This window comes from Rhagoletis pomonella, unplaced genomic scaffold (genome assembly GCF_013731165.1).
Source record: "Rhagoletis pomonella isolate Grant_MI unplaced genomic scaffold, Rhpom_1.0 Rhpom_scaffold_00001, whole genome shotgun sequence".
NCBI lineage: Eukaryota > Metazoa > Arthropoda > Insecta > Diptera > Tephritidae > Rhagoletis > Rhagoletis pomonella.
Window position 1 is genome coordinate 17,144,652 of NW_023458555.1, and position 21,195 is coordinate 17,165,846.

At 35.0% G+C, this 21,195-nt stretch overlaps 2 protein-coding genes across 4 annotated transcripts in view; one reads left to right on the top strand and one right to left on the bottom strand.

Moving 5' to 3' along the window:
• The first annotated feature begins 2,920 nt into the window (after positions 1–2,920).
• LOC118737936 (zinc metalloproteinase nas-8) lies at positions 2,921–6,800 on the top strand. Its single transcript, XM_036468804.1, has 2 exons — positions 2,921–3,700; positions 6,671–6,800. Exons 1-2 carry the CDS (start codon positions 2,921–2,923, stop codon positions 6,767–6,769), a joined length of 879 nt encoding a protein of 292 aa, XP_036324697.1. The 3' UTR covers positions 6,770–6,800.
• A 94-nt stretch (positions 6,801–6,894) lies between these two features.
• The window catches only part of LOC118740141 (uridine-cytidine kinase), a 16,883-nt gene continuing 2,582 nt past the window's right edge, over positions 6,895–21,195 (bottom strand). The window contains exons 7-8 of one of the 3 annotated variants that reach the window (XM_036471645.1): positions 12,319–12,480; positions 6,895–7,110 (exon numbers count right to left, since the gene is read on the bottom strand). In XM_036471645.1, coding sequence (XP_036327538.1) covers positions 7,004–7,110; positions 12,319–12,480 — 269 coding nt within the window. In that variant the 3' untranslated portion in view covers positions 6,895–7,003. Of the gene's footprint in view, positions 7,111–12,106; positions 12,481–21,195 lie in introns of those variants that run through there. The other 2 variants (XM_036471654.1, XM_036471638.1) reach the window with 2 other exon arrangements.

Here is a 21,195-nt window from a genome sequence, read left to right on the forward strand (position 1 = left end):
AAAGGTAAAATCGATTGTGCGCGAATTGGGCTGGAAGAAACGAGAAAACGAGTGAGTAAGGCACAGGTAAGTAAGTAGCAGCATGAACAGGTATACACACAATTAGTAAAGTGGTTAATTGTCAGGTAATGTCAGATACATAAATACGTATGGAAACAGTTAGAAGAGGGTTGTTGTCTTCGCTAACGTTGCTTGATCGATTGCGCGCCAAAGGTAGTCGGTGTAATTGCGACATTGCTGGCTTACCGTTGGTAAGCGGATGTACAGTGGTGGCGAAATTTTAGTTTAATAACAAAATACGACACCTCGATATATTTCGTTAAGTCTATAAATAATGATAATTTAATAAATATCGATAACTTGATACATTTCTTTAACTTGACAAATTTCGTTAATGCCACACGTTTTTATAGCTCGATAACTATCCGTAAATTTGGACAACTAAGTTTCTGTGTCTATAAATTGCGACAACTCAGTAAACATTGATCAGTTTGAATAATTCGATACGTTGCGATAACTTAATAAGCATGGATAAATTTCGATAATTATAAACTTCAATGATTCGATAAATTTCAGTAACCTTTATGGCTGATTTTATTTCGATTCCTATCGGAAAATTTCAACTCTGTTAACCTAATTCTTATGTATTTCTCATTATCTCCATTTTCGCCTTTATCTCACTTTTCGTCTTTATCTTCACTTTTGCCTTTTTTTTGTCTTCATCGTTATCACTTATTTCTTCATCTTCATATTTATCTTTATTTCAAAGTTTAATTTCAAATACGAAGTAAAACAAAATGCGAAACAGCTTTAATTGAACTGGTTGCAAAAACAACCATACACAAATATGAAAATTTTTAAACGACGATTTTCAACCAATTTCGAAACTATAAAAACTCTCCTCAACTACAGAAAATTACCTTTCCAACGGTGTTTTTGGTTTTGAAATCGGTAACTTTACTTTGGTCGTCATCTTTGTTTTTATCTTTCACATCTTTGCTTGTGTCCTTTTCTTTTCACGTAGATGAGATGAGGTGCGATGACGTGATAAGATGTGACGTGATTTTATGTGATGTGATAGGATGTCATGTCATGTGTTGTCATATCCTGTGATGTCATGTCATATGATGTCATACCATACGATGTCATATCATGTGATGTCAAGTCATGTGATGTCATATCATACAATGTCATGTCACGTGATATCCTGTGATGTGATATCATATTATGTGATGTAATATCATCTGATGTCTCTTTATATTATGTGATAAAATGTGATGTGATGTCATATAATGTGATCACATTCCATGTTCCGATTAGTGTATCGATAACCCTGTTGATTACTGTGTCGATAAAAATACCGATAACAATATCCATAAACATATAGAAAAATACAACGATTGTAAAATCGATTAATGCATCGATAAATACAACAATCATCAGTAGCGATTATTGTAGCTATCGTCAACATATAAATGACTAAATCGATAACAAAATCAATTGTTGAATCGATTATTATACCGATAACAATATCCATTATTGTATCGATAACAGTATCGATTATTATATTGATTATTATATCGATTACAATAGCGGTTATTTAATCAATAACAGTATCGATTATTTTATCGATAGCAATATCGATTATTATATCGATAAAAATATCGAGTATTATATCGATAACAATATCGATCTTCATCCTCATCCTTTTCTTCATACTTATCTTTATTTTTTCATATTCCTCTGCACCTTTACCTTAAAGTGTTTTAATTTACTTTGATCTTGGGTTTTGCCTGTACCTCTAGGCATCTTTGTTTTTGTTTTTATTCTCAAACCGCTAAACCGCTGAGAACCATTTCCATGTGCATTATTCCCCTTGAATTTGACAATTTACTCCCAACCAACCAACTGGCGCTAAAGAAGTTTCATTTAATAAATTCAAGAAATGTTCTTACCCTTTCAGTTACCCTAATTCGTATGTATCTATCATTGACTCTGTTTTCGTCTTTATCTTCACTTTTGCGTTCTTTTTTTTTTACTTCATCGTTATCATTCATTTCTTCATCTTCATATTTATCTTTATTTCAAAGCTTAATTTCAAATGTGTAGTGAAACAACAGGCGAAACATGTCAAATTGAACATGTTGCAGCAACATCTATACACAGTTCGAAAATGTTTAAACGACAGTTTTGGCCGTAATTTTCAACCAATTGTGAAACTATAAAAACTCTGCGGAAAAATGCCTTTCCAACGGTGTTCTTGGTTTTGAAATCGGTTGGGTAGAATCGCCAAACGAACGGAGACAAAATTTATGTTAGCGTATTAATATATAGATTTTGTCGGTCAGTGTGTTCTTTGTACACTTGATAGATAAATAAACACCACTGGCTTCCATATACATATAAATATTAGAGAATTTTTGGGTAATACCGTAGCGGTTTTGAGTCATAGCAGTGAATAAAGAAACCCGTTTTGGTAGACGAGTTCAATTTCGGGAAAACATTTTTGATAAACCAATTTTAAGGCGGCTACGGTTTGCAGGTCTAAAATATTTTACATTTGGTACAAGTATTTATATATTGTATGATTGTATTTAATACAACGTTTGCATGTGTATTTACCTGTGAATATTAAAAATACCACAAACTTACAATAATGCAAAACTATGTCAATGCATAAATTCTTCCGACTCCGTACTTCAAGGTAATAAAGTAGAGTTTTCAGCATAATTAACATGCTAATGAAGTTGTTTAATGTTCCTGCAAATTTATGGTATGTATATAACGGTTTTCTACAATTTGTAAAAGTCAGCTGCTAAACATTGCGTTAGCCTTATCGACCCTACACAATTTCCGCAAAAATATAAAAGCCACAGCCAACGCTTTAACTTCCAGTCAAATTTTCAGCACGCTTACAACAATGTTAATTTTTTACGCAATCGTGCTTTTAAACTTTTTTGTGAAGCTCATATCCGGCGCTCCATACCAAAACTCTACGGTAAAAGTGATTGCTCACAAGAGAGACTTGATCGATTTGTCTCGGTTTGGCGAACGCCTTTTCGGCTATCCTGATGTGGAGGCCGGTGAAAAACTCTCAAAGCTCAATGCAAACTCAACGGAGAATCCTGAAGAAGTTGGACCATATCTGGAAGGCGATCTACTTGTGCCGCATGACAAAAAACTACCCTTTCGCAATGGTCTATTAGCCTATAGCGCGCGCTGGCCTGGTGCTATTGTGCCTTACGAAATACATGGATCGTATACCAAGAAAGAGCTCGCTGTAATCGAACATGCCTTTCAAGAGTATCACAGCAAAACTTGTATACGCTTCAAACCACGCAGCTATGAGCGCGATTACATTGACATCACCAATGATAAGAGCGGCTGTTGGGCGAGTGTGGGTCGCTTGGGCGGCCGTCAGGTAGTTAATTTACAAGCTCCACTATGCTTCCGCCAATATGGTACGTCGTTGCACGAGCTGATGCATGCTGTCGGCTTCATGCATGAACAAAATCGGCCCGAACGCGATAGTTATATTCGAATTTTGAGTGAAAACATTAAGCCCCACATGCTTGAGAATTTCGCGAAGGGTTCGGCGAGAAAGCAGTATGACTTTGGTGTACCCTACGACTATGCAAGTGTGATGCATTACTCCAAGAAGAGTTTCTCGAAGAATGGACAGCCGACTATTGAAGCATTGGTAAGTAGGCGGGTGAATAAATAGATGCTTTCTTTTAAGCGATGTTCTCCAACGATAACTGCCATGGCACTTCGGCGTTAACGCTTGCCGTCAGAAAACGCTCTGCCCAACGCTTTTGCTTAGGTATGCCAGTAAGATGGCTATTGCACCAAGGAACTGTTTTTAATTTCCTGTGCAGTTATGTTTGAGGGATTGACTCTTTCGCCGATTGTAGTAAAATTTTCTGGAGTTGCTTATGTTTAGACTGACAGGTCTGATTGACTCATAGTGAGTACATCTTCTTTCGAGTAGTGACCAATTTGCACGATTGACTTGGAATTTGGGTTTAATGATTATTTGCTAGTGATTTCCGCTCGGAAATAAGGAAATGCCAATCGGATAGTGGTAGCTTCCGTTTAAGTCATCTGAAGTCTTCCATTCCGCATGCGCGGCGAGATCGGGAGAACAGAAAGTCAAATCGAGGTGAGTGAAGATGTTGTGTGTAGAAAGGTGATTGGATTGGTTGATGAAGCTTGCTAGTATGCTCCCTTTCGGTTATTTTTATGTGAGCCCCCGTTTTGGTGCCAGCTATTAAAGTCACCTGTAATGGTGTGTGATGGTCCTAGGCCACTTTATTTCAAGTGGTCGATAGTCGTAAATGTATCATATTTTGAAGGCCGTGAGAAAGACTTCTAGCTCGATAAACCATCCAGCTTTTTACTAGCTAAGCGCTGTCCGACAAACTTACCAACCTCGGCCTTGTCAGACAAACTATTCTAACCCAAACCTGCTTATTTTTGTCTTAACTCCATAGCTTAACATACGACACAAAAATGGCGCACTTGAGCTAGGAAAATCTAGAAAAGTTCTTGGGGCTCGTACAGAGTATTCAAATATCAAGACAAGAAAAACTCATTCGACTGCTAAGTCTGCAACTAATAAAACGATTGAACTTTATTAAAGTTTCAGTAGAACATACATAATCAGTTCCAGATCAAATCACCGATATTATGGCACGGACAGAGTCATGGGCGACGAGATTATGATATCGAAATTGACTCCAAAAATATTCGAGGGAAGCCTGCATGTACTTATATGCAGTACAAAGACCAGAGATATGGGATTGCATTGACTATGAAAAAATATTGAAGGATCATTTCTAAGCAAATGTTGTCAATATATTTGATATGCATTTCCCAGGACATTCGCTGGAGCATGATCTGATGACTCCTGCCTCCTCGGAACACAGGTACAGTGGGCTGTAGTTTTTTGAATCTTTCAAATCGGCAGGTGTTTAAGGGAATTCTCCAGCACTAATGCAAAGAAGTATTGAGCACATCATTGATCCCCTGACCGAGCATTTAGGGCTAACAATTTCTGTAAATACATACCCGACGCTTGGAGGAAGGTGTCCATGTTATTTATTCCTAAATCAGGAAAGAGGCCCCTTGGCTTGGCGAAATCATACAGATCTATTAGCCTGACTTCCTACACTGTGAAAACTTTGGAGAGCCTGTTATTCTTCCATATCTAGTAAGAAGAAACTGAGTGCTTCCACTCAAAGATAAAACAATGGATTTGGCCTTATAGTATCTAGTTAGGAGATTGCTTTCGATAATACTGCTTATGGTTCTACCACGAGGAATTCGTCCAAAGAGGCTTACACCCAACTACTCTTAGACGCTATGCTTCGTGAGCGTGAGCGTTACATCGTCCCTAGTCATGAGAGGTTTCTCACTGGGAGGGGTGCTTTCTCTCTTGTTTCGACTACTTGTGGTAGGCAGCCTCTCAATCAGACTACATAAGTGTTTTAACGATGCCGTGGGTTGCCCGAATGAATGGCATTTATAGTTATAGGAGCTGTAGACAGGTACTGTCTCGGACGTAACAAGTGCAGCACTTTGCGTGGTCTTAAACTTATGTGGTAATGATGGCCTCAACATACATCCCCAGAAAGATGTTATTGTACCGTTTACAACAAGGTATAAACCAAACCTTGGTTAGGTCACTCTTGGAGGGACAGTGCTTGAATACTCGGATGAGCTCAAATATCTTGAGATACGCTAGATAAAAGACTCTATTCGTCAGGAAGCTGTTGCTAAAGCCACACGGGCCTTGTGAGTCTGCATGGAGTTCGAACTCAAGGCTGATAGAATGGCTCTGCCATATAATCCGTCCGATTGTGTCCTATGCATCCGTCATTGAATCAATAAGAACTTGCTCAACTGCGAGTCTAGAGTCCACTGTAGGATGTAGGGTTTGTAGGATGCCTTTTTAGCTTTCTTTCCAGATAGCCAAGCAGCCATCCGCGCTCTTTCAAACGAGATGATAAAATCCAAGACTGCTTTGACACGCTACAAAATTTGGCAGCGAAAAACACGGCAAAAGAGGTCGCCGACGAGTTGATACAAGAAAATTCCTTTTTTGGGACCTGAACCCTACTGTGGTCTCAGTTAGTCCTCTTTGAAGGCCATAATTGCTTAGTGGGTAAACTCGGAACGCAGTAAATACTGGGAAGTCATAGACAGGACAGACTATTTGGCTACCCTTTTAATGGAAATGACAACGGGGGGCTCTCCGGGTGCCTGACTGTCCACAACAAACTGCGATTTAACACGCACCGAATAGGTGTGATCGCAGAGTCTGAATGCGGGTCCGTCTTGAAGATTATGGGACTGCAGAGCATATTCTCTGTTAATGTTCGGTTTCAGCCGGACAAAGATTGATCCCTTTCAAAGCTCCAATGATCGAACACTTTGTAATAAATACGATTCGCCAACCAAGGCAATTTTTGGATTCATTAGGGAAGCTGAAGTTATCTAGGGCACACTCTCTTGGGGCTCTTCAGGAGAAAAAAAAAAGATTTTTAAGGTTGCAGTGCTTTTTGTTCTGTTACATCCCAGCACAAACTAACTAACTATATATAGGACACGTATTGAGTACCTGGAATATTTCAGAACCAACTAGCATACATTTTCTTTTTATTTTCAGAAACAAACTAAGGAGGCGCAACTGATGGGCCAACGCATCGGTTTCTCCGTAAGTGATCTAGCTAAATTAAATGCGATGTACAATTGTAGAATAAACTAAAAAACAAAAATATTAGACAACTTCTTTTTTAAGAAAATATGCATTTATTATATCACTAACACTACAATGAATAATTTCAAATAAACGAATTTAACAGCACAATCTCATTTACAAATCTTTGGTTTTTTTCTTAAATTTTCTTCAAAAATCAACTGCTGGATTTCATTACTTTTTTCTCTACAAAAATAGATATGACGTATATGTATGTAAGTATTTCATAGCACTTAAGCTCCACTAATGTTGCGTTATATTCTTGTGTTTGCCAAAGAAGACATTATCCTTCGTGGTGAGCTCATTGCAGAGTGACGAATAACGGCGTATGGCCATAAACGAATCGGGATCTTTTAAGCGATGTGGGAATACGGAAAGTATTATTAAATTAATAATAAAATTGTATTGTTCATATTTAGATATGTTTATGTATCTAAGGTGTTAGTGTAACAACATTATGCAATTATGTACATTAGGGAGGTGCAAAATTTATTTTCGTTTACTTTAGTATAACCAATGCTGTCTTGAATGTGAATTTTTGGCTCAAAATTTTATACTCAATAGCGATAAGTCTATGTTTTTAGTTTTCCAACATCTTATTGAGGGTTCGAATTTTTTAAGGATTTTTTTTTTTGTATTGTTTGAATCAAAACTACCCTACACACATATTTCCTGGAAAATCCCTACCCAAACCCTCCTACTTTCCGATTTTAGAGCCAGATCAAGATGTCATACAACCCTCACGGAGGATTAGTGAGGCCAAGCTCATTCATAAAGCCAGTGGTACATTGGGTGCTTCGGACACCAGGCGATCTCCGGTGTTACTCAGCTGATTTCGGCCCATGCGAACGGTTGTCTTTTTCTGCTAAGTACTTGTAGAACCAATTATGGATACAAAACGAAAATCCCTTTTCAAAATAAGTACTTACACCGCCAGAAGCAATTAAAGATGCGGCACCACCACTCTCTCTTACCGCAGAAAAAGCTTGCAACAAAGGCACTGCGCATTAATACGATCGTGTAGCCTCGCACCAAAGGCTAGTTCCTCTCACAAAAGTGGAATCAACTAGAGCACAGGCCGAGTGTCCCATGTCCGCTTGTAGTAAAATGTTTATGATTGATAGGGAAGGCAAACAAGGTCAGCAAGAAGACTTGCGGTAGGGCAAAAGGACTTCAACAAAGCACACATACATATACCTCTAAAGGCATCCACCAAGTCCAACGTAGTGATAGCCACCGATGAAAGTGAGACCAACACGCAAGATAACTCAGATCCGCCCTCATTATGTAGATACCGACGTTGACTGGTTAGATGGAAAGCCAGTTACCCATGACCATAGTAAATCCTTGGAGCTGTGCAATACTACTATCGACACATAGCCAAAGTCTAGTCACAAGTACGCCTGCAAGTTAATGAAGCACGAGATATACCAACGCGACACGAGACGCCCGATTCATTACCGGTAACACCTTCGGACCTAGCGGAAAGCTCGGAGATGATCGAAGAGCTTGACCGTGGTAGGTAGTTTCACGCACGGTTCTATAGCAGCGGCAACAAGACTAACTACACTGACACTAAAACTCTAGCCAACTAACCGGTTTTCGTGGAAACTGAAAAGCCACCCATCCATTGCAAATCATCTTTTTATTTTAAAACTAACAAACTTTTAGTGCGTAAGAAGTACACATTTTTGTATTGTAGCGGCCCTCGCCTAATCTGCTAGTCTATCCATCATTTATCTTCTTGTATCGGCACTACTAAGATCTACCAAAATCGGCTAGGTGAAGAGATGGTTGGTGTCGTGGGATACACATACGTTTGGCATGCCGGGGAGAGTTTGGGTGGTGAAGATATTCACTAGGCCAGAATTTAATAGTTTCACGGTTTGTAGATATGCCTTCCTAAATGCCTAGAAGGAGGCTCTGCTTCTAGCCAGTATCTATTTGATACCTCCGTGCAGCAGCAAACCGAGAAAAAATTGCTTACTGAACAAGAAATATCGCTCCTTGACGGGGATCATTGAGGCCTCGCTATGCATGTTGTGGTCAGGCGATATCAAAAGGATAAATTTTGTTCTCCGGAGTGCAGCGTGCCGGCAAGTCTGAAGCTTCGTCCAATGCGTGCTACTAGCCTGTGGTAACCAAATAGACACGGCATAATTCAGAACCAGCCGCCCAGTTTTTTCATATGCCGCTAGAAACATTTCTATCTCTTTGCCCTACGAGCTGCCGGCGAGCGATTTGATTGCGGCTCTGACAATTGCGGTTGCGTATGAAAGATAGCAGGGAGGAGATATCCGTTTCGCCCCAAGTCATTCGGACGCCAATATCGAGTAATCGATAGGCGTGGTAATCTCAGCATAAATTTTTAACAAAAAGTTCAACTTAAAATCGAGTTAAGTCACGTATTAGTTTATGCCTGCGAAATCTTCTGGTGGTGTGATACTCTCCTATCTCTCTTGAGACTGTGAAGAAGCTCTTCAGACTGTGAAAAATTCACAAACCTCGGCAGCAAAGTTTCCATCAGTGGCGGTGCTGATGAAGACATTGACCGCCGAAAAAGTAAACCCAGATCGACCTGTGGTATGTTGTACAAGTTATGGAGAAACAACAATTTGAGCTCAAGCTTAAAAATTAGGCTTTTCAAATCCAACGGTCTTTCTATACTGCTGTATGGAAGTTCCACCTAGAAAGTAACTACTGAAATAACCAGGCGCCTTAGAGTTCCCTTAAACAGATGTCTTAGAATAATACTCTGAATTTTTCACCTAAAACAATCTCAAATGAGAAGATGCTCAGAAAAGCCTCTTGACATCTGGACACGGAGCCAGAAATGGAAGTGAATAGACCACACTTTGCGCATAGACGACGGTAGTATTCCAAAGAAAGCCTTGGAATTAAAGCACCTAATCGGCAGAAGCAGACCTCCAGGCTAGACCACACGAAACGTGGAGAAGAACATTCTAGTGGGAGGTGAAGCAACTTGGGTTAAGCTGGAAAGAGCTCGAAGTTATTACCTGAAAGATAACCAGATGCCGCGCAGGCGTAGCAGGTGCTCTACGTCCTGCTTGCAATTAAAGGAAACGAAGAAGAAGGTACTATATTAAGAGAAAAAGGATAAAATTAAGAGGGTATGCATATTTAAATTCGCCCAAAAAACTCCATTAAGTTCGAGGAACCCCTAATGTGCCTAACTAAAGCCTTTTTCGGAAAATTGTTCGTCCTACATGTCCTTATCTAAATTAAATATTCAAAGAATTCTTTAAAGTGAAATATTTAACAAAATTTTTCTTGAAATATTTGTTAATTTTCGAAAATTTATCTTCTAAATTCTATAACTTTTTTTAAATCAGTTTTTTCATATTCATTTTAAGTTGAGATTTTTAGGCGTTTTCGAAAATATAACCCTTTACGATATTTTTTGTAAATTTGTTTTAAAAATAAATAATGCTCTGTACTTAAATAAATATCTATGCATGTATTTAATATAAATAGCAAGAATTAGATATCTAAAAAATATTTACGATAAGTACTTCTGAGGGGCTGACAAGTGTCCATGAAATGAAATTTTTTTATGTATATTAGCTGAAGACCCAATATACAGTGCCGGCCACTTAAATAGCGCCCTTTTTGATCGTCAGTGTTAACAGTTTTCCTTTTGTATATTTAATACTCATTATTTTTATATTTTTTTTTTAACGTAGCATATTCTATAACAAAAACTATGTAAATCCCGATTTTTGAACCGTATATAAAATTTATATTAATTCAAAAACGTCCAATAAAATATCAAACTTTTTTTTTTAATTTAGTACAATATAATGCACGCTTCAAGTTCATAAAATTCAGCATGATTTTTGATCGTCTAAAACCAAAATCTCTAAATTATATATTTTGTGTAAAGTTTGAAACGGGATGCACATGGTTTTTTAGTATAGAATATACCATATTTTTGTAAAGTTAGTATGAATATTAAATAAACAAAGGGAAACTCTCTCAATACTGAAGAAGAAAAAATAAAAAATGGTTTCGAATGCTCAAAATTTCACAATTTCCAGTATTTTGCAAGTTTATTTTTGTGAATTTCAAGAAAACTGTTGAAGTTAAAAAAATGGCTCGTTTTAAAGGTGATATAACAAAATAAATAAAAAAAAATATATAAAAAATACAGAATATTTTAATTTAAAAAATCGTAAACCCAAAAACTTACTTAGAGGTATTTTACTCTAACTGATCTTAAAAGATCCTTCCCTTTTTTTGGGGTTTTTCTAAATATGAAATTGCAAGATTTGAAAAAAATTTTAAATTAAAAATAAATTTAAATTAAATAAAAATTATTTGACATAACTTCGAAAAGTTCAAAAATATGTCTTTAAAAAATTACCTTGATGAAAATTTCAGGAACTTCTAAGAACAGTTGGAGGTATTGTATAAAAAAAAATTGCCAACTACTTTAATAAGGTTATGCTTTTATTTTTTTTTTCAACTTCTGTAAGTTTTTTATTTTCTTATTTTTAACCAACTTCAAAAAAGGAGAAGTTTATCAATTCGTCGGAATATTTTTTAAATTTTTTTTGGAAAGTTGCAAAATGTATCTATGTCTTAAAAAATACCTTCCTAACAATTTCAGGATCTGTTAAGACCAGTTGGGCGTATGGTATAAAAAAGAATTAGTCAACATTTTTTATAAGGTTTTGCTGTTACAATTTTTTAATTTCAAAATTTTGTAAAGCTTTTATTTTTTGAATCACGGTTAAAACGAGATGAGAACAATTTTTGTAACTATAATAGTTTCTGAGATATTCAAAAAATTAACTTGCAAAATCCGGGAAATTGCGAAATTAAGAATTTTTCATCTTTCGAAAAAAATGTTTATATTTTTCTTTTGGCAGAACTTTGTTACATGATAAAAGAAATGTTCTGACCAAAATCAAAAATGGTCGATTTGACTAGGATTATAGTATATTCAGCATTTAGTTTCAAAGCGTTGCATATTGCAGAAAAGCATTGGAAATAGTAACAAACTGGCTGCATAATTATACATTATGTAAATATTGTAACACAGTTTTGGTATTTGCAACTATGGAAAAACAGTTAAACTAGCATAATTATTAGTTTTGTTTGAACAATCATTATAGCTAAACGAACAATTACCAGATTTGGTTAAATTTTTTAGCAAACTAATTCAACTAATCATAAAAGTGCAGTGGTTTACATAATTTCAAGTGTAAATTTGGTTAATTCATGCATATATAAATATGTAGTAGGTATAATCCAAGCAAAATTGTTATCACATTTGGTGTTTTTTTTTTCCAACATTTACGCATACAAACTATTGCGCATACAAACTATTGCGCTAAGCAGCATTTTTAGTAAGTACTTTGGTTAAAATTTGCTGTTTGATGCATAATTATTTTTTTTTGCACTTCTTTTCGAATTGCATCAATGCGGTCTAATATATGCCACAGCATTATTGCCTTTCGTAAATTTGGTGTTGTTAGTAGTAGTAGTGCTTTCAGAAACAATTAAGCGCACGCGGCAACGAGGAGCCGGCCTACCTCCGCCGCCGCTGACAGCAGTAGTACCTCTAAAGCCAATACCATTTGTAGGACCATGTTCGTGATCGGCATTTGTGCAGTAAGCGATATTCGTCGAGGAGCCGTAACGCGAACGATTGTTGAGGAAATCGCGTATATGCTGGACAATCAAATCGATGGCAACTGGAAAAAGAGAATTTTTGTTCATTTTATAGTAAAATGTAGTTCTACTAGTAGAGTAGTTTTAAATGCAGTTTAAAAATATATTATTAATTAAAAAAAAAAATATAATAATTAGTTAGCTAAAGAAGCAAACGAAATCGACTTAATGAAGTTGGAAAAATTAAAGCTTACCTGTTAGCTTTTCGTTTGGGGGCGGACTTCGAAGGCGATACGAGTAGATTTGTTACTGGTGAAAACTATCAACTGTGCCCAGTGATTTCGTGGTTAAATACAAGTTGGACTTTTTTTATTTACTATGCGAGTGGTATGTTGTATGTACATTAGACCGTACCAGAAAAAAAGGTTCGCCGTACATCCTAGAGTCTAAAACAAGCAATTTCAACATAAATTTTATTTTTTTTTGGCAAAACGTTGTGGTCGTCTTTTTACATGGTTCGTTATAACTTCGGCATTTACAGTCGGATCTTAGAGTGTGTGATCCACCATTGTGACTGGTGGGACACTGAAAAGAACTCTATTTTACCTTTCTGCACTCAAAGACGATTTTCAACCGAAACATTTAAATTTTAAGGCAGATTTTTTTGTGTTGTAAAATATATCATATATGCTTTCGTTTTCTTAAAAAACTAGGCTAAAACAGTATTTATAGAAATTTTAACAAATATTTAAAGTCGTTACTGGTGAACAGGCCTTTTTGACAATTGTAAAGCAATTATGTGTGAAGTGTCCATAGACGAAAATTACAGCTTCTTTTGATGTCGAATACGTCTTACGTTTCGATATGGAGGCTATGCTCAAATGTTGTAGTTGTAATTTTTAGAGCTTTACGAAAACGCTTATTGGACGAGACCTAATGAAGCGATCTGAAAGAAAAAGTGGCGTTTCAAATATATAATTCTAAACCTTCGACAGATTCATTTTTGTAAGTAATCAATTCGGTTTCTGTCGTAGAAACAACGGTAAATATTGGCTTATTTTTGGGACAATTTTGAGCCTTTAAAGTACTCTAGCAACTTACGATTTGCAGGTTAAACTTTCATCATCTGGATATAGGTTCTTTGGAGCAATAGAAATATTATCGTGTACAAACTTTATATAAGTTCAACAAATATTGAGCATTTTAATGCAAAAAATTGTTGGAAAAATTAATTTTTTTTTTCCAAAATGCTCGAAAACCGCTCGAATGGTTTTGTTTTTGTTTTCTTTAATCAAAAATTCAAGATTTTTCCTTTCATTTGGTATATGGGAAGTATTGGTTGATATCTTCTAAGTATGTTTATTTGATTCAAAGATATGGGCATAAATAATTTTCCAAACAAAATCACTTCGTCATCATTTTGCAAACACCTCCATGCGCTGGAAGTGAGAGAATGAGACAAAAAGTATAAGTGTGTAGGTACTTCGGCTTTTGAATAACAGATGGCGCAATATTTATAAAAGGCAAAGATGTTGGGGAATATGTAGATGAAGAATATGATAAACATAAAAGAAAAAAACAAAGATAAATACAAAGAAAAATATGACGATGAGGATACCGATAAAAGTAAAGATGAAGATAGAGGAAGAAAGATTAAAATATAGGTAAATAATTATAGAGAAAAGGATATAGACAGAGACTCCATCTGGGACTATTTCGGGATTAAGGAGATTTTTGGGATTCTCGGGACTTATCGATATAATAATCGGTATTTTATCGGTTTTGTTATCGATATGTTTTTATCAATTTTGTTATCAAAATTTTTAATAAACGATATTTTTATCGATTTTGTTATCGATATTTTAATCGATTTGGTAATCGATTTTTTTATAGGTGTTGTAATCGATTTTGCTATCGGTATTTTCTTCGATTTTGTTATCGATATTATTATCGATTTTGCTATCGATAGTAATGTCGCTTTTGTTATCGATATTTTTTTCTCTGTGTGTGGTTTCGGTTTTGACTTCGATGTGCACATAACCATACCACGTATTCTACGTTGAAATTTAGCGGTTGTGTCTCCGATACAGCCTGCGGACCCAGACGAAGGCGCGGGACTGTTCCTGTTTTGTTTTTTTTTAATATTTTTCATCAGATGAGATAATGTAATGCAGTCATTTACTAAGAGGGTACTACCGAAATAGGAAAAATTGATGCCTTTTAACATGTATGTCCTTTTTTCTTTTACATGGAATGACCCATATATCGATAGTATTGAGCCTTATGAATAAAAAAATAAGTACATAATTGCTTTTTCTTAAAATTTCAGACCTTTTACTTAAATTTGTTTGAATAAATCGAGTAAAAAGCCTGCAGTTTTAAGAAAAAGCAATTGATTTTTTACGGAAATTATAGCCCAACCCTGCATACTCAAAAATGATCTAAAAACTCTGATTAAAAGGCTTGAAATTTTGATGATTTTTTTTGAAATTTCGCAAGCTTGCCCAAAAAATTAAGCTTTGATTTAGATGGTTTATGTTACTGAGGGCCAAATTCACAGTGCGTAGTTAACTCAGAATCGGCAGTTAACAACAGATTTTCAGTACAAAAATCTGTAGTTAAATGTTTGGAGTTTCATCACGCGGAAATGACTGAACGGATTTGCATTAAATTTTGAACACAGATAGTTAGTTTATGACCTAGACTGTAAAAAGGTGTAATTGAATTAATAAGTTCAATCAAATATTACAATACGGTTGTCAATGAAAAAAAGTTTAAGAGAGCTTAATTTCGAAGATATTTTTGAAGAGGGTTGCCACCTGTTTAAAAATTTTCATATTACATACATATCTCTGGAAGTATTTGTGAGAGAGTACTGGAACTTGCTTTGGAGATACATATGTATGTCAAATCGAATTCATACTCACGGAGAAAAATGGGCGTGGAACCTTCTCCCATACTAACTGAAACTTTCATATTGCATATCTCTTTAAAAATTTGGAGTAAAGTACTCAAGCTTGGTACGGTGATATGTATGTATGTGAAATAAATACCATACTCATGGAGAAAGGTGGGAGTTAATAGACAAGGGGGCGTGACAACTCCCATGCAAATTTATATTTTTTTCTGCTGCATATCTCTGAAGCTGTTTATTGCAGAGGACTGGAACTTGGCACCGAGATGTGTATACAAAATTAATTCCATGCCCATGGAAATAAATTGGGGCTATTCGATAAGGGGCGTGGTATCTCCTGTACAAATTTTCTATTTTATACTGCATATCTCTAGAGAAATTTATGTTAAAGTACTGGGACTTAGTATTGCGATATATAAAAAAAGATTACACGTTTTAACGGCCTAAATACCTTAACTGCTATAACCAAAAGGGCAGAGAAATAAAATATAACATCTTCAAAATATTTTTCATATTTGTATAAAAACGTGAGGTGAACCCCTGGGGAAAAAGCTAGTATTTTAATAAAAAAAAAATAATAATTCTAAACTTCAAAAAAAAAATTGGCCAAAATGAGCAAATATAAGGATGTGAATACTGTGTCTAATAGCTTGGCGGGGTTCGGCCAAAATAAAAAATTGTTTGTTCTACGAAATTGCCTTGAAAACGTACTACTTTAGGCTTAGGGGTGTATGACGAACTTCGGTTTGTTTGCTTGTAAAATATTTAGTACGGTCTAATGTACATACTTATAATTATATTGATATTTATTACTTAAGATCTTTAAGTGCTTGTACTTACTATACAGTGAATAAAATTATAATCTTATACAGTTTAGTAATTAGCATTATATTTCATACCTACTTTTACGCATACTTTATGGGGCCAGCTTGTGAGTACATAGAACAAGTAAAAATTGCTCGACTTCGAAGGTAGTGTCCACCTTCACGAATGCTTTTGGTGTTTTCTCCCAATCGCGTTCGAGGCTTAACACTTCTAACATCTAGAATAATTCGAACTCTTAACTATGCTGCTATCAGAGGTAGCGTCTGAGCAGACACTTGCTGGCAGCAGAACCAATCCCTGGGCACGTCAGAAGGCACCTCTACTAATTCACGGACGAGAACCAGACATTGCATCGACAGGCCATCAACGATATCTGTCGATAAATAATCACCACCATTGCAAGTCAAAAATGCCCCCGCAAAAGAACCAAACGGAAACAAACGTAACGGGAACAAACAGCAGTTTGAACGGGAACAAAAGGTTCGAGATCATTTTCAAAAAGAACAGAAAAGCATAGAATTCTCAAAAACGTTCTCAATAAGAACATAATGGGAGCGAAACTTTCGGAAACGTCTCCAATGAGAACGAAAGTGGCGAGAACGTTTTCAAGGAATGTCTGAGCAAGGTTCCGATAGAGAACAGAATTCTAAGTCAGAGGAAAGTTGGATCATTTCAACTTCCACATCGTTTATCATTATCCATTTATAGAAAAAAATTTATTTTTCAGTGCAAGAAAAGTTCGTATTTTAAGCCTTTTATTGACTTAATGCGCGTAGTTATCATTCAGTTCGTTTTTGAATAATTTTAATATTCAAACATTTCAAACTAATGCAAGGCTATGAGAAAGGTTCGGAGATTATTTTTTCCATTTCGTTCTCTATCAAAAAGTTCTGATACTTTGGTTCCCAAACGTTCCGGAGACTTTTGTTCCCATTTTGCTATCTTAGAAATGTTACCGAAAGTATCGTTCGCATTTTGTGCTCTTTGGGAACGTTCCAAAGGGTTTTGTTCTTATACAATTCTCTTTGAGAAAATTCTCGACCGTTTGGTTTTCACTTTCGTTCATATAAAAACACTCCTGAGGTTTTGTTTTTATTTCGGTTTGGGATTTTAAGCATTCTTGGGAAAAAAATAGGATAACGATATTCAGTTTCGATCACACCTTGTGTTGTCGATCCCTGATTTCAAGTGAGCCCAACTAAGTTCGTTCAGAACGTTTCTTTGTCCTACCATTAGTTGTGCTTGATGAAGACGATTGCTACTGGCTAGGAAATTGAGAACTTTATTGCTTGAACTGAGAGAAGGCTATCAAACGTTAGTGCAGGAATCGTGAATGTAAAGTCCGCACCTGATTGAGTTTTTAATTGAAGAAATTTTCAAGATCAGATGCCTCTCATATCGGCTGCGAATATTTTATTTTGCGTCCATTCTTCTTATTCTTTATTGAAGCTGTAACCGCCTAGGCGATTTTGCGTCCATTAGTTACGTAGAAATCGTTGGCATACACTTAATTGGCTTCAGTTGATGATTGAGAGGTGAAATGCGAATATGGGTGTCCTGAGATTGTTCTTGTTGTTTTAAAAACATAAAATGTCATCACAGTTTTGGGGCGCTCGGCTTTCGCGAGTCGAGTCGTATCGACAATTACATGACATTTATACAAATTTCGACTTAACTAGCCAAGAAACTAGTTAAAATTGACTGGTTTACTACAGACCACCCGATAGCTTTAAAGGTGGCAAGTGCATCTCCATCTTTTTTCTTAATTTTCTGCTGCAAAGTGAGTTGAGAAGAGTGAGAGTGCACGTAGTATTTCTCTTTCAGGGTGATTTTTTTAATTGAAATTTCAAAAATAATCGTTATTTGCGGTCTCTGCATTTTTACATCAAGTGCTAAATCTTTTCTCTACAATTATTCTCAAGTATTTCCGTCCCTTATGTATATGTACTTACATACACTATAGTTACGGTGACCATCCGTTCTGTTTTTTGCAGGACCGTACTGTTATTTAAAGGTCTGTCTTGCGCAGTTTTTCAAAACAGAAAACCCCCAAAATGTACTGATTTTTTCCAAGTATCCTGCCTTTGTCCCGCATTTTCTTTGATATTTTAAAATTAACTTTTTTGAAGGTTCAACTAAATATTGTACGGTTATGGACAAAGGATGACGAGAAATTGAAGACCAGCTCCAAATATATCGATAACACTGTTCTACAAATTTTGTGGTAATCGCTTAAGAAAATAAATATTTTCCAACAAGCGTTTATGTAATATTTTCGAAAAACGTGTTTTTGGTACATTTCGAACCTATTCGTCAAAATGATCATGAAAAAATTATCCAATCAACATAATTGACCTACAGTCCTCTTACAAAAATATATTACTTTGCCGATTTCGATGAAAATTATTAGTGTTACAAGCGACCAAAATCGAAAAATTGAAATTTCCATTATTTTCTTTTTACAGTAAATGAAAATCTGATGGGAAATGGAGATGTTACGGAACACAATCTGCACAAAAAATAAATATTTTTGCAAGGCGCCCATCAATACCTTTCGAACTGTTGGTCGTTTCATGAGATATTGTGGAATAACTGAAAAAGTACTAAAAATACGCTTTTCGAACAAATCTCGAAAACACTTCTTTGAAACCATGGGTATTTTTTTTCGTATTCAACGACCCAAAGTTTGCCTAAAAAATTTACTTTACAGAGGTTCATATTTGGTGTAAAGTAATATGTAATATGCCTTATTATAATTTTGCAAATATTCAATACTAAAAGATTAATACCAATGAAGGAAATGTGATTTATGTTTAAAGTTTAAAGTTTAAAATTGGATTAATAATTAAGAAATATACACTCTTCGTTATTTGAATAACGCATCCTTTTAATGCTTAGTAGGTACAGTTTTCCTTTTGTTTCTTTAATATTCATTAACTTTTTATAAAAATATAGCATACTCTACGTCTACATCCCATTTTAAAAATCTTTGAAAATTAAAAAAAAAAATAAACATAGGGGCGAATTTTTTTTGTTGACGGTGCTGCGCATTTTCTTCCATATACAAATTTTGTCAAGCATACTTTGTTTGGTGGAAAACCAAAAAAGGGTGCGCTATTCAAATGACGAAGAATGTATATATGTAGTATATTTTTGTTATTTTATACTACGCAATTATATGTATGTAAATTTTTTGAAAAATTGTCCAGCATTTTCAAAATATATTTATGGTCACCGTAACTATAGTGCAAAATGTACATATGAGCCGTTTATTTTGAAAGTGGCATAAGTCACCTCAAACCTTCTGTGCTTAAATGAGCGGTTACTTGCACCTAAAAGCGTCGCTTATTTATTCGTTCAATTTCATCAACCAAAGGTAAAAGGTTGTATCCATTAGTTTATGATGGTAGAAGGATTTACAGATGCATTTGGTTACAAATGCACCTTATTTATCTTATCAGTCTGCTTACTTATATTGATAGTATGCAGTACATGCTTTGCCATTAATATGGAACATATGCTACTTGTGTAATCCCGAATTTTGTTCAAAACATAAGCAGTAAAAATAAAGTGACGCAATTGATTTCTTAAATATGACCATACTGATAGTGAGAGCTCAATAAAATTGTTCAATATAATAGTGATTAATAGAGATTCTGTCGCTTAGATTGGTCTAATTTAAAAAATATACATACATATCTGTGACATTTCATTAAGCAACTTATATCAACATAGGCCATTTTCTCTTTAAAGGAATTTTTTTTTGGTTTTGAAAACAATATTTTAACGATTGACTAGCCATAGGTGTAGTTTAAGACAACCTTTTAATATAAACTTAATAAAAATATAAAATTTGTCAAAGGAAACTTATTTATTTTCAAAACAAAAGTCAAACCTTCTAAAGTCACATACGCTTGTATTTTAATAAGATGCCATAGATATATACATACATATGTTGGTATAAGTATATCAACACCTATTTTCGCTGAACGAAAATCACGCAAACTTCTTGAGTTATCATAATTTGTTGCTGATTTTAACCGTTTGTTTTCTTGCTAAAAATATTTTGAGTTTAAGCGAACTTTTTTAAAAATAATTTCATTTGCGTTTTGCAACAAATATTTTTATTAAAGCGGCAATAAATTTCAGATGGGTATCTTTACGCTTAATTTATTTTTAACAAAAATAACTTTACTCTATGAATGTATGTATGTATTAGAATTGCCTAAAAAAAATTACGTTTAATAATTGAATGCGGTAGGTAGGCATAACTTACTATATAATTTAGATATGTATGCAAGTAGTGAAGTTCTATATGTATGTAGTTAGATATTTCCATCTACAGATATTTTGAAAAGTATGTATTCTTACTCGAAAAGTAGAACAATTGAAAGTTTACATGTATAAATGCTTTAAAATAGAAGTTCAATAGAAAATACATTTAAATTAGTTAAATTATAGTAAGAAATTTGTAGAATAAAGTTAAATTTAACTATAACTTTATGTTATTTATTATACTAGTTGGCCTATTTATCTATTCCAAGCTGTATATTTGTGTATTCTTAATTGTGTTATTGACCAGCAAAGTAATGCATGGTACTTCAAAGCTTAAGGCTATTAAAAGTTACAAAAATAAAAACACGAGCGCAGATGTTAAACAATTTGCATTTAACTATTTTCCTCTTTTTGTGCGGCCTTAATGTTATTATTACTACATTATTTTGGTTAGCGGTGCTGATAGCGTGCGCTGCACACACCCTAAAAGTTTATGTATGTATGTATGTCAGTGTTTTTAAGTGTAAATGTTTGCTCGTGTGATTACTCGTGTATTGCCAATCGAATTGGTTGGTCTCTAGCTTATTTTATATATTTTTTGGCTACTTAATTTTTTTCTTGCTTAATTTTTTTTTTAGATAGATAGATAGATATTTAATTTTAGTGTTCGCGCATCATGCCGCCGTCAGCTTTATTATTTATTGTTGTATGTACTGACGTGGGGGCATATAGGTTGTTAGTGCTGCCGCCGGGTCTAAGAATTTCTCCGATATGATGTACAATG

What these genes read in the sequence shown, in the direction of transcription:
- LOC118737936 (XM_036468804.1), top strand. Translation starts at nt 2,921, where the DNA reads ATGTTAATTTTTTACGCAATCGTGCTTTTAAACTTTTTTGTGAAGCTC. An exon ending in AGCCGACTATTGAAGCATTG is followed by an intron (nt 3,701 to 6,670) that starts GTAAGTAGGCGG and finishes TTTTATTTTCAG; the next exon opens with AAACAAACTAAGGAGGCGCA.